Below are 13,171 nucleotides of genomic sequence, written 5' to 3'. Positions count from 1 at the left end.
GGAGCTCAAGTCTGGAGACTTCAAAGGGAAGCTGAACGAAGGTACACACCACACAACGCCATCGCTATCCTGTAACGTAGCGTTTTAAAAGAACAACAGCTAATGAAAACACACACGTCGTCATCATCATCACTCTTACAAGAATAACTGTCATTTGGGCTCGTAGCACAGGACAGCTGAATCATAAAGATGAAGTCAAATGTCTGAGTGAAGTGTAATCAGATGTGTTTATTGCACCGCAAGCAAATGAGAAAAGAAAAAAAGATCCTCATAAGTCGTCTTTGTAAATAAATAATATCAATATACAGTATATTAGGTGTGCCTAGAAGTACATTTGGTCCCATAGCATTTGCTGGCAGAAGGAGAAACTGTGTTAACTGAAATATAACATGATACATATACAGTGAATAATACATATCCAATGTAAAAGATAATTGCATACAATTTAGTAGAATTTTAATCAATGTATTCATTATCCTCGGTTTACAGTAGAAACATTACTAATTTGTATGACGATATAGTACTTATGTGTGGAATGGCAGGGTGGGGGCAGGGACAGTACACAGAGGAATCAATCTCACACGGCAAAACATAAACATTCGAAAAGAAAGCAAAACAGCAGTATTCCGAACAATTACATTCAGTAATCTGTGACAACAGATTTTAACCTGACCTCGCTTTTAAAAACATTTAGCAGTCAGAAACGTGATTCAAGATACAGCAGCATTTGATTGATAAGCCTCTGAAATTAAACTAAAAAGATAATACGTGACATTACTCTAAAAACGTATATATCTAATACGATCATAATACTACTGTGATCACAAATCAGTGGCTATATTGTTATGAAAAGTGGTAAACACATCTGCAATGTCCCGTGTGTTGACTGCCATAGTCGAGCCCATCTGTATGCTGCTGTGCCATTTAGCCCACTAGTTTCGAATTCTCAACTTGTGGGGGGATTTACGCCTGACTGGCAACCCAGGAGCAGCTTTCCAGCCAAATCCAAAACCGGACATTAATCTTGTTAGGAATATGGCGGATTCCATAGCCTCCGTAGTCTACGGCCCTTTGCTGGGGATAACAGTCGTAAGCATTGGCATTAGGTTCAGTATAGTGCGGTCTTTCACTGGAAGCCATAGTGGCCCCATTCCTCCAGACTACGTGGTTCTTTTCCTCCTGAGTGGACTGTGGGAGCTCCCGGACTTCAGCTCACTGTACTGCACCTGAAGACACACAGAGACAGGAGTGAAGAGAGCAGTATGGTCAGGTAGGTAGGCAGGTAACACCCCTCCCACCACCACCACCATCATCATCATCATCATCATCACCCCCCACCCCCCGGTACAGATTCCCCCCCCCCAGCGAGGGAACACAGAGAGGCTCTAACATGGATGAGTCATCTTCTAGGTCTAAACGCTCTAAAACACTGGAGCTCAGGGCAATATGTTGAGGTATATGTTGTGGTATGATGTGGATGCATTTATCTGGTGTATGTGTTGTATGCCTGTCACTTTTAATTAAAGTCCAGGAATAATTACCCCTATGGGATAAATAAAGTTTTCTGAGTTTAATTAAACTGAATTTGTAGGTACGGTGGATGGGGAGGGAGTTCATGCCACCAGCTGAGGTAGGATACTGTGGAGCATATGCCATTTAGCTAACGCTTTTATCCAAAGCGACTTACATTGCAGTGAGTGCATACATTTCAGTATATATGGTCCCAGCGGGAATCAAACCCACAACCTAAGCGTTGTTAGTGCCATGCTCTACCAACTGAGCCACAGAGGACCACGGAAACTGAGAGGCTTTCTTATAAGGTGTTGTGTACTCAAAAAAGGATCATCAGAAAAAAGCACAACAGAAATTATACAGGGGTATGATTATCCAGATGAAGCAAATTACAGAGGCATCGTTTGAAAAGCCTGTGAGATATTTCAGTAAAATGCAAAGTTGAGAGACGAGAGGATTTGCGGCTTCCTGAATAGTAATCTCACGGGCTTACCTTTTGAACATCAGAAGGCACCCTCTGTAAGAAGTCAAGCACTTCATTGCTGTCAATTGCATACGGATTCCGTAATTTCTTGGTGAATTTATTGATACCTAAAACAGAAGTGCACAAATACTGAATTAAATATGCAGTGTAAACATATCATTATGAACAGCCTGGGGGGGATTGGAATGCATCTAGGTATAATTAAAAAAGGAAAACTGAGAGATTTTAACTTTGACTTACCCCAAGCCAAAACAATGTAACGCACTGGGATGAAGTATGTTAGAACTGTGGCAATAACAAGAACCAGGAAGGCCAGGTTAGACAAGAACGGCACAGACCAGTTGAAGGTGCTGAGAAATATAAAATACACAATTTAGATAATAACATTGCGGGAAAAGTCACAAAATATGAATAAACAGATAAGAAGAAAAAATGTATACAACAAATAATCATAAATACTTTACAGAGCTATAACACATAAACACATATAAAATGTATGGAAATAGACATAAATATATATAAATAAAATATAAATAAATAAATAAAAATATAAGAAAATAAATGATGAACTCAAATGCTCACTTCTTAATTCTCTCCCCGAAGCACGCAATTTCCTCCAATAGGTTTTGAACAGTGATGACAGTTACTTGAACCATGTGAATTTTTTCCATCAAACCCTTCCTCTCAGATTCCTGCAACATTAAACATAATTAAACATTACATTTGTTAGCTATTTGCAAGCACCTACATTATTTGTGACAAAGCCCTTGTAGCCTACGTTTATAAATTATAAATGTATAATTATATAACTGTACATCATACAGGGTCATTCTGAATCTTAGTCATAATGCATAATTGACTGATAACACATAATCATAGCTATGTAGCCGCCGCCGCAGCAGCAAAAAAAATAAAAATAAAAGGAAGCTATCTTAACAAATTGATAAAAGCGAGACAGAAAAAGATTAGTTTCAACATGGCAAATGGAAAAGGGGGAAAGGGGGCTTCAAAGTGGGGCTGGACTTTGCATTATCAAAAAGATGAAGTAGGCCATTTATCTGAGCGCGGTTCTCAGGCTAGCCCAGAGCCAAAGAGTTCTGCTCCCACGAGGGGAGGACAGCACTAGAGTAAACAGCAGAGCCGGGGAGCGGGGGGACTCTGGGTGAGGATCTCCAGAGGGAGAGAGGGAGCAGAAGAAGGACACTGAGTCATGCACAGCTATGCAGCAGACTTCAGACAGAGCCTTATCTCCGCATCAAAAGGAGGAAAAATGAGAGGCTTGACAAAGGAGAGGGAATGAAGTAGGGGGGTACATATATATATGAAGTCAACTGATGGTCTTTGTCACTGTGTGCTTGGAGATGTGTATACAGTGCGCATCTGCCAAATGCAGCTGAGACGTCTTGGTATGACATCCTCCAGACGATGTTTCTCAACGGAACCTCGTCAGACAACCCTGGGAATGGCAGTTTAACGCCAGCGCCTGGGTCGCGCTACCACAGCCATGTCTACGCTTCCTACGGACATACAGTCCTCTACATGCAGCTGGTATTATCACTGTCAATTCCAAGCCTCCAACAGATCTACTTTACTGGACACTGCTAAGAACATATTATCACTGTGGCGCTCTGAAACTAGCAGATTCTCACTGCTCTGAAACGACCAGATTCTCACTGCTCTGAAACGACCAGATTCTCACTGACAGCCACATGTAGGTCATCTTCATGTATGTGTCTCTGTTTACAGAAAAGCAACTAACTGCATGAGGGACAGAAATAGAACTGTGGTGACCAAGAACAGGCTGAGGAGAGGAGTAGGGCCTCCAGAAAAGAAGGAAGAAGACCAGGTTAGATACCTTTTCATCATCATCATCATCATCATCGCCCATGTCCATATTGTCCTGGAAAGAAATGTTTGTGAAGTGCAGGTCATAATATAATACAATATAAAATAATACAAAATAATATAGCATACGACAATTTCATATAAAATAAAAAAGTTATATAATATCATAATTTGGTGGGAGGGCATGTCAAATCTACCGCTAAACGCCCTTATTCCATAGTATTGACCCTCCTCGCCGACTGTTTTCTGGACGCCTGAGCTGACCCTTTGCCTCGTTAACCCCCCCCCCCACCCCCCACCCCCCCCCCAGGCCAGCCGCAGTCTACAGCCTGTGATATATACAACTACCAGCTGGATGGCAGGAGCAGAGATCAGCTTCATTACCACTGACCTGTAAAGAACTCTCCCTATCCTGGTTGCAGTACATAGCGGTCCCCCCTACAGCAATGTGCTAGCTATGTGGTTGGTGGTGTATTGTACATCCGATAAGCACAAGCAGTGCTGTAGGATGTGAATGTGCAGAGGACCTCGTATGACTTCTCCAGTGACTAACGTGCTCCTTGCGCTGCGGGCTCTGGTCTGTGGGGACGATTGTAGAAGGCGCTGTAAGATGGCGGGTTTAGCGGAGTAGGGAGGCGCTGGCTATATCTTACTCACCAAGTCCTGATTGACCCTTCCAGAGGCGATCTGGAGGTAGTTCCACGTGATGAGGAGGGAGAGGAAGAACGGCAGCATGTAGAACTCCCAATGCCATACCGACACCAGGAAGATCTGAAAGACAAAAGGTCCTAGAAACTGAGTTTGAGGCACAGAGGGGGGTGGGGGGTGGGGGGGGGGGGGAGTGGGGGCCTGTGAGGGTTCAACTTCATTAGCTGACGTCCAGCTTTGAGTGAAATACTTTTCAAAAGCACCTTAATCCAACTAAAGGTTGATCGAATGTCCAGTAATGAACCATCGATCACTGGAGACATTGGTTTGTGTGATGAAAAGCACCCTGCCAATATCAATAGCATTCTTTACCACGTTTTCTACATATCCAAACTGCATTCAGCCCAGTAGGATAGCTGATCCATGTACCCCCTGCATATTCTGTGACATTAACCACTTAAGTCTAATTGCCCTGCCTCTCTCATCATCCGTACATTAAAGCCGGCAAGCACTTCTCTTCCACCGCGGGGTGTCTGTGTGTGAATCTGCCACAAGCATGCGTAATCGTGCTCTAATGCAGATTCCACCTGTGCACGGCTCGGGGAACAGATAAAAGGTATGGTTTGTGATGTCTCAATTGTACGCCTAAATGGGGGCTATAAAATAATCCTGTCAGAAAAACATCGACGTTCTGGAAGGGAACTGTGCCAATTGGTGTGAGGGGGATTTACATGTTTTTGTACGCTAATAAAAAATATTTAAAAAAAGTCAACATCTGGTAAAGGCATTTCTCTCCTCCGAGGCACCAACTGCCATAAAAGATGGCAGATACCCCCCCCCCAACCCCCACCCCCACCCCCCACCCCCCTCTCCCCCTCCCCCTCGCTTTAATGTGCAAAAGCCAAGCACGCTCCTGTCTGTTATCACAAGCCAAACAGGCTGAAATGGAGATGAAACCAACTCCTTGCTAAAAGGGTTGTGTTTTATTAGTGCCGGCTCCTGGGTGACTGAAAAGACGGAGTTGGAGACCGCCATGTCACGCTCCGGTGAAAATGTATACTTTGAAAAACGCACAACCCTAAAGACACACGGAGGATAAAAACCCTCTTGAAATAATATCGGGTTTTCTCAAAGATGCAATGCTGTCTGTGTGCTTAGTGTGGTTAAGCATATGACAAAATATGTTAAATACACAGAAGATAAAAAGTTGAGTGAACACCTTTCCCCTATAGTCTGTATAATCTCTTTCCGGGTAAAGATTGCAGATGTTGAGGGGGAGATTCTCTTTTCTCTTCATGGAGAATAAAGCTATGAGTCATTAATCATGTCGCTGTAGCATTCTAACATTGTTTTTTTTTCTCTTCTCGTTGGAGCCTGACGAGGTTGTCTAGCATGGAGATGTGATTTGTGGTGAATCCAGCGAAATAACATTCGTATAAAAAAACACAAGTACAGATGGTACGATGTAGCAGGGAGGCAGGGATCATGTTTCTCTGCAGAGTAAGTGTCTGTCTGTCTGTCTGTCTGTCTGTCTGTCTGTGTGTGTGTGTGTGTGTGTGTGTGTGTGTGTGTGTGTGTGTGTGTGTGTGTGTGTGTGTGTGTGTGTGTGTGTGTGTGTGTGTGTGTGTGTGTGTGTGTGTGTGTCTGACTGGTAAAGTACAACATCATATCAGTCCTATAAACCCAATAAACCTGAACTTGACACCAAGGCAAATAAAAGCAAATCCTAGCACAGCTGAAAATGTTGAAATAAACTCCCAAAATATCAGACACTTCGATACTGCATTAACATACACTAGCTCAGTATCCACTGATTGAAGATTTTAATTGAATGATGTGTCACGGTTTTGTTTCTAACTTTTGCACAAAATGTTACAATTTGTACAACTGGTTTTCTTGCGACACCCCCTTGCAGTCTTGAGCAGTCTTTGAGACTCAGAAATGCTTTAGTGCCACCTACAGGACACGGTGTTTCACAGCATAAAGAACTTTGTTTGACCCTTCTGCCGACACAGATAATGCATAGGGCTATATGCAGCATTGATCTCATCTGGTCTTGGAAGGACTACAATGAGAAATCCAGAGGTCAATCTAGTTGAACAGCCTCATAGAGAGTTGAAGCAGTGTTCACAGGCTGTACACAACTCTCCCTTCAAAACCGCTTTGAGCTGATATAAAGTTTGAGCAAAATAAAGTCAGTTGTGGAGGAAAGTCATGTCTTAAATCAGGCGGGGCTGTTAATTGGAGAGGCAGCACATGTATAATAGAGTGTTAGTGTAACTGCAGTCTGATCGGGGGTCAGGAGAGGCTGGTGGAGGCAGAAATCGGAGGATACCATTTCTCATACCATTCCATGCATTACAATGAGCATGTCCTCGGAATCCTCTACATCCACCAACCTCCCCTGGTGGGGGTTAATGAGTTTTCAGAGAACTGGAGTAAAAATAGACTTCATCTCAACTCCAGTGGGACTGGGCTCTCTACAGCTGGGGCTAGAGTGAGTGCGTCTCTCTATCCATCGTACCAGAGTACCTACCTAAAACTGTGGAGAGATGCCTACTAAAAGCTGCTAGGGAGACGGAACAAGGAGTGGGCTGTCTGTCTGCCTGCCTGCCTGTCTGCCTGCCTGCCTGTCTGTCTGTCTGTCTGCCTGCCTGCCTGGCTGGCTGGCTGGCTGGCTGCAGCACAACACAACACAGCATTGATTAAGATTCTCATTGAGAAGAGTTCAAGGAGGGTTGAACAGACTCCAGATGTGTGTTTCTCTGCTTGGGAGTAAATTGCAGATTGTGTTGGTAGATAAGGGCAAGTGAATAACTTACCAGGAAGGCTACGAGGCTCCTCTGCACACTCTCCCACTGGAAACAGCTTTTGATGTACTGCATTGTGGAACGCACCGCCTTGTAGAGATTCCGTACGCGGTACACATTCCGTGCCAGGATCTGTTCGGAATGATTTAGGGGAAGAAAAACGCAATTAAAAACATGCTATGGAAAGGGTCGTTTTTGCTGTATTTTTCGTTACGAATTTGTGAGTTGTTTCTATCATCATGAATATTGATGTACTGTGCGAGGAGAGTATGGATTGGATCCAAGCCAATATATGTGATGATGAGAAAATGACAGCTCTTTGAAGTCATGTATGGTATAACCCAGGAAGTATAGCCAGCCTGCGGACAACTGTCTCTGCTCTAGTCAACATGGCACTCTCTGGCAAGGCAACCATATACTGTAGCATAATTGGATGCAGAAATAGTCAGGCAAACAAGCTAGTATGGCACTGATTACCATATAATGACAGAATGCTGTTACCACTATGATTCCAAAATGCAGTGTATCACGGTCATTTGGTTTCAGTCGCAAACCTTTTTGGAAAACTTTGGACTGTCCTCCATGAATTTTTTCTCCTTTGGTTTGAACGTTCTGATACTCGCTCTAACCTAAAAAAGAAAAAAATAAAAAAAAAATAAAGAGATAAATAATTAAAATGTTTTAAGAGGTTGACAGTGGAGAGGAAGGAGAGCCGCACGATTATATCCCATTTATTTTCTAACTGTACTGTAGCTACAAGCTAGTAATCACAATCTCAATTGACTCCAATTGTTTTCTTTTATACATGCCCGTGGGTGCCAATGAACTCTGTGTGATTGACTCTATCTGATTAGATAATGGTAAGTCCATCTGCTGCTGTGGGAGTTTTGGCTGTGTTCCCTCACACTGAGTCCCTAGCCAGGGCCTCAGTCACTGTGCCTTGCAGATGGCCATATCAGTGAGGATTTATCCATCTGTAATAGCCATCATGTTCTCATGTCCTCATTGTCGCTGGACGTTTTCTACTTACCGGGTTAAAAATAACCTCTAGCTCCAGAGATATGCTCCCTTTAGATAGTCCTCCTAAATCCTCTTTTTTCAATGGGCAGGAGATCTGCTGGCCGTTGTGGATCTGTGTGGTGGAGGGAGTGGGGGATACATTAGGACATGTTCTGATCTGGACACTTACAGGGGATTAATGGAGTGGATGAGGGGGTCTTAAAACAATCTGAAAGTGTCTTCACTTCAGCTTACATTGATCAAAATGAAAACATTTGAATTACATTTTGAATTAGAAACACTTCATAAAAACTTTAATTTATCAGCCCTTAATAATCCATTAATAAATAATGAACTCACTATTAACTAATTATTATTCCAACATATTTAACATTTACAAATTATTTGTTAAACAAATCAAAACACATTGCAACAATTCTCCCTTTATAAATGTTTATAAGCCATTTGCAGACCATGATAGCTGTATTGTGACAACATATAGTTTTAAAATGATTTGTAAATACATTACTCTATAATTTATAAGTAATTTGTAGAGTGCGAATCTAACAGTCCCTAATCTAAAGTTGCAACTATTCACCCTTTATACACATGTATGAAGGTTTAAAGCCATTTTAGATCATTGGTGCAAATTGGTGCAGATTTTTATTCTTTGAACAATTTCAGTTACATTTAAAATGGGAAAGATCATCATCAAACACATGAAACAAACTGTCAGCAACTATCTAGCGTAGCTAGCGTGCCAAATAACAATATGTGTTAATAATATGACACATATTGATAATACAGTTCCACCACTAACCAGTTAGCTAGAAACATCAGTGTCAATGCAAGGTGAACGAACTAGCTAGCTACAGTCCTCAAAACAACAATGTTATGTCTTGGTGCAGTTAAACCATAACTTTAAAAACATTTATGTGAAGGTCCCTTGGAGCTGTACTAGCTACTAGCTAGCTATGCAACACTACTTGAACTAAAACATTCAAAAATAGATATCATTTACAGCTGGACTGCCAGCTGTGGCTCCATTCTGCTGGCTTTACAGGGTCAGCAGGTAAACACAGTTGTGGGTAGATGATGTGGTTATGAACGGAAGTGATTAAGTAAATCTTAATAGTCAGTTAACCTTTAACCAGGCTTTTATTTTTACATTAACAAACAAAACAAACAAAAACCTAAAAATGTTTCTACTGGCACTGTTGACAGCTTTCATGACAACACAGCTGTGTTAGCTAGCTAGTACAACTTCCAAGGAACATTCATGCAAACATTTTTAGAGATGTGGTTTAACGGTAGCGAGACTGACGTCAAACACACAACTTTGGGACTGAGGATTGCAGCAGTTCACCTTGCACTGAAAACCTAATGTTGCTAGCTAACTGGCTAGGCTGCGAGCTAGCTAGTTAGCTAGCTGTAGAGTAGTATTCTAGTTTCATATCTTTGATGATGATTCTGTATGATATTGAATGGTAGCTAATAAAATGTTAAAATCTCACAGAAATTGTTGAAGCATAAAGTTCACTTTTTATTTATTTATTTTTTTAAATCAATTGTCATTTCTTCTGTAGTTTTGTGGATTGATGATCAACATTTGCACCAAGGTCTACAAATGCCTTATATACACCTTTATTAAAGTTTATAAATGCTGAATATTTAATTATGTACACATGAGAAACACTTGAGGAAACATTTAGGTTGTATTTGTAAATGTTAATTCGCAAATTATTAATTAAAATCATTATCTAAACATAATTTGTTAATAGTGAATTCATTATCTATTATCTATAAATCTAACGGTTTATAAAGGGCTTATAAATTACAGTAATTATAAGTGTTACCTTGAATTTGAGATATATTAAATGAATATTATATATATAATAACAACATACAGAGATAATCACTTACAGAAAGCAAAGGGATAGCCACTTTGCCAAGAAAATCTGGTGGCTTGTCACCATCCTCATCAAATATGGTCAACTCCAGGATGTCATGGATATCTTTGACTGGGCTGGAGAAGAACATATTAACATAGGATTAGAAAAATAGTTGATTGATATTGCAACAGCTGACATGGACATGTCTGAGAAACATTCTAGTACTACAGTGTCTTCTTTCAAAAATATGACAAATAGAAGCTTTTGAAAAAAATGTCAACCACAATAGTACACTTGACTCCCCTGACTGCTATACTTGTTACACTCTTATGTTTTGTCTCATTGTCTTTTAATTGTTTTTATTTATATTCCTGTAAAGCGCACTGTGTTGCATCCATTTATGAAATAAAGTTTGATTTGACGTAAATGATAAATGGTAAAATCGTCTCACTTACAAGGTAAAGACTTTGTTCCAGTCGGGGTTGAGAGTTTTGTAAATAGTGTGAGTCTGTAGTCTGTCGTTGCCCAACTCCAACACGCAGAAAGGATCACTCTTCCCTGCAGAAAGTCACACAATTATCACTCTTAGTTTATTATTATTATTGCTGCTATTTTATTTTATGCCTTAAATTTTAATAAATCTTGAATCTTAGTTTACTCATATTCTACAATATTACACATGTTCTACTGTGTAAGAAAAAGTACACGAGTAAATCAACAGAGTTAGACACACCATACCATTCAAATCAGCAGCCAACAGATCTGTAGCCTTGATAACTTTCACTTGAAGGTACCCAACATCTTTTAGGTTCTTTAAGGACCTTTTGAAACCCTGTGGGGTAAACGTAGCAGTCTAAGAAAGCTTCTTAGATACTGAGTATCACCAATGAAACAGCGCCATCACAAAATAATATAAGAGATAACTGACGTATTTATCCAGCATGTTCTCCCTCTCGTGGGGCTCCTCCAGGGGCGGGGCAAGCAGGTCAGAGATGGAGACGCCACTGCACGCGCTCAGTGTCAGCAGGAACACCAGCCGGCCATTCCCCTGGTCTAACACCTGGGTGAACAGCTGAGGCTGATTGGCTGGGACTCTGGACAGGTCCACCTCACACCTGCACACAGCCATCACACGCACACACACGTCTCATTCAAATGACCGCCAGGGCTAGATGTCGTCTAATCTTAAGTAATAAAGGAAAAATAAATGATGACATTGATGATGACAAAGGATATTAATAGATGACGACAAAGGATATTAATAAGCAGGTCCACCCACCACAGTAACTAACACAACAAGCGAGGTAAAACTCACATCCCGAAACAGTCCTCGTATTTCCGTCCTTCTTTAGACCAGACCTCCACCTCCAGGACATCTGGACCGTCTGGAAACTGGTTGAAGTCGAACCTCTCCCTCCACTGTGGGTTGGATGTCTTACAGTGGTTCTGAGGAGAGGTTAGGGAGGGAGGTGTCAGAGGGAAAGAGCAGAGCTGCTTTGAGCACTGTTACTTGTTGATTGTTGTGTGTAATGTACATTCATTTTAGTATGCGTTTGTGGCTGCCGCCTTTCCTGGCTCACACACATACGTATGTGCTATGCCAGCAGGACCAGTATAGTCACAAACACAAGGACAGCATCATCACGGCTAAACTAATGCTAAGTCTTCGTCTATGGAGCAGCAGTTAAGGCTAGGTTACTCCAGACTTGAGAACACTCAGCTGTGTTAGGTTAGTTACCCTGCTCTTGTATTGCTGGTCGCCCAGTCTGAAGCGTACAAACACCTCCCCCGGTCCGTCCTCTGGAAGGTCCTGCCCTTCCACCAGGGTGATGCCCACCACACCACTCCACAGCTGGGTCTTCCTCAGAGACTCTGACAGGCGCCGGCTCTGGGGCGCCCCGCCTGACTGGAGAGGGCAGGGGGGGGAGGGGGGGCGGGGGGGGCAGAGGGGACATGGTCATGGGGGACAGGAGAGAGAGGGGAGGATAGAGGGAAGGGAGAAAGGACAGGAGAGAGAACAAGGGGGCATGAGAGGGGAGAGGGCAGAGGAGAGGAGCAGACAGGAGAAAGGACAGTCACGAGATGATTTTGCTTAAACAACATCAGATTATAGATCTTCTTAAGGTTTTAATTTCCAAAATAAAATATGTTAAATAAATCATTCAACATCACCTATACTGTTGACCTTAAATGTGCAGAGTGTAACAATATACACACATACACACAAGTACTTAAAACACGGTAATAACAAAACTCAGTAAATGGACCTCCAGTAGTCAGAGGAACAGATTAGAGTACATGCCAACCAGCTAAATTAGACTACATTATCTATTTTTTTCAGTGAAAGAAAATTGAAAATGATCCTTTATTCCATCAGGGGATTAGAAAAAAAAAGAAGAAAAAAGAGAAGAAAATGGATTGTAGGCAGCAGACAGCCAGCTTTCTTACAGTGTATATATTAAGAACCATCATCCAAGATAATTAGGTGAGCTTAAAGCGGACCAATATAATCTTTTTAATGTGTTTTCAATTAAACAGACAAAGTCGTATCTGTCAAAGCACAATCATCTCCTGTCCCTTTCTGCGCTTAATTAAAATGCATTTAAGAAAATCATATTTCTACTATTATTACTACCACTATAATTATATGACACACAGATGAGCACAGTTAATGTACTGGTACAGTGTATAATAGGGTTCTGTTTTTTTTATGTTGTGCTTTTACTTTTAATTGTATTGTACGACAATAAAATCTATAAATATATATATAGATATTTCTATTAAATCTTTGAATTAATAAATAGATTACATTATTATTTAAATGAAAGTAATTAGTAGAACTATGGCAGTATCTTATGGAAAAACACTGAGTGGGTTTCTAAAGATACACTGCCCTCTAGTGTAAAGAAATAAATATTAAAAAGTACAGTAAACATGTTCTTCCCCACAAACTCTGTAGCGCCCTTGTGTGAATTGGTACT

General features: G+C 41.2%; 1 protein-coding gene across 3 annotated transcripts in view; it reads right to left on the bottom strand.

The window, feature by feature from the left end:
* Positions 1 to 208: 208 nt before the first annotated feature.
* mctp2b (multiple C2 domains, transmembrane 2b) overlaps positions 209 to 13,171 on the bottom strand; it is a 28,337-nt gene continuing 15,374 nt past the window's right edge. For all 3 annotated transcript variants that reach the window (XM_083691135.1, XM_083691137.1, XM_083691136.1), the window contains 15 exons: positions 11,929 to 12,096; positions 11,506 to 11,636; positions 11,119 to 11,305; positions 10,929 to 11,022; positions 10,646 to 10,748; positions 10,222 to 10,324; positions 8,330 to 8,431; positions 7,854 to 7,928; positions 7,312 to 7,431; positions 4,499 to 4,612; positions 3,852 to 3,896; positions 2,579 to 2,688; positions 2,237 to 2,346; positions 2,006 to 2,103; positions 209 to 1,226 (listed from right to left, as the gene is read on the bottom strand). In XM_083691135.1, the coding sequence (XP_083547261.1) occupies positions 1,161 to 1,226; positions 2,006 to 2,103; positions 2,237 to 2,346; positions 2,579 to 2,688; positions 3,852 to 3,896; positions 4,499 to 4,612; positions 7,312 to 7,431; positions 7,854 to 7,928; positions 8,330 to 8,431; positions 10,222 to 10,324; positions 10,646 to 10,748; positions 10,929 to 11,022; positions 11,119 to 11,305; positions 11,506 to 11,636; positions 11,929 to 12,096 (1,626 nt within the window). In that variant the 3' untranslated portion in view covers positions 209 to 1,160. The remainder of the gene's footprint in view (positions 1,227 to 2,005; positions 2,104 to 2,236; positions 2,347 to 2,578; positions 2,689 to 3,851; positions 3,897 to 4,498; positions 4,613 to 7,311; positions 7,432 to 7,853; positions 7,929 to 8,329; positions 8,432 to 10,221; positions 10,325 to 10,645; positions 10,749 to 10,928; positions 11,023 to 11,118; positions 11,306 to 11,505; positions 11,637 to 11,928; positions 12,097 to 13,171) is intronic.

Source organism: Argentina silus (genome assembly GCF_951799395.1).
Source record: "Argentina silus genome assembly, chromosome: 19".
Classification (NCBI taxonomy): domain Eukaryota; kingdom Metazoa; phylum Chordata; class Actinopteri; order Argentiniformes; family Argentinidae; genus Argentina; species Argentina silus.
This window is presented reverse-complemented; position numbering and strand designations above follow the sequence as displayed.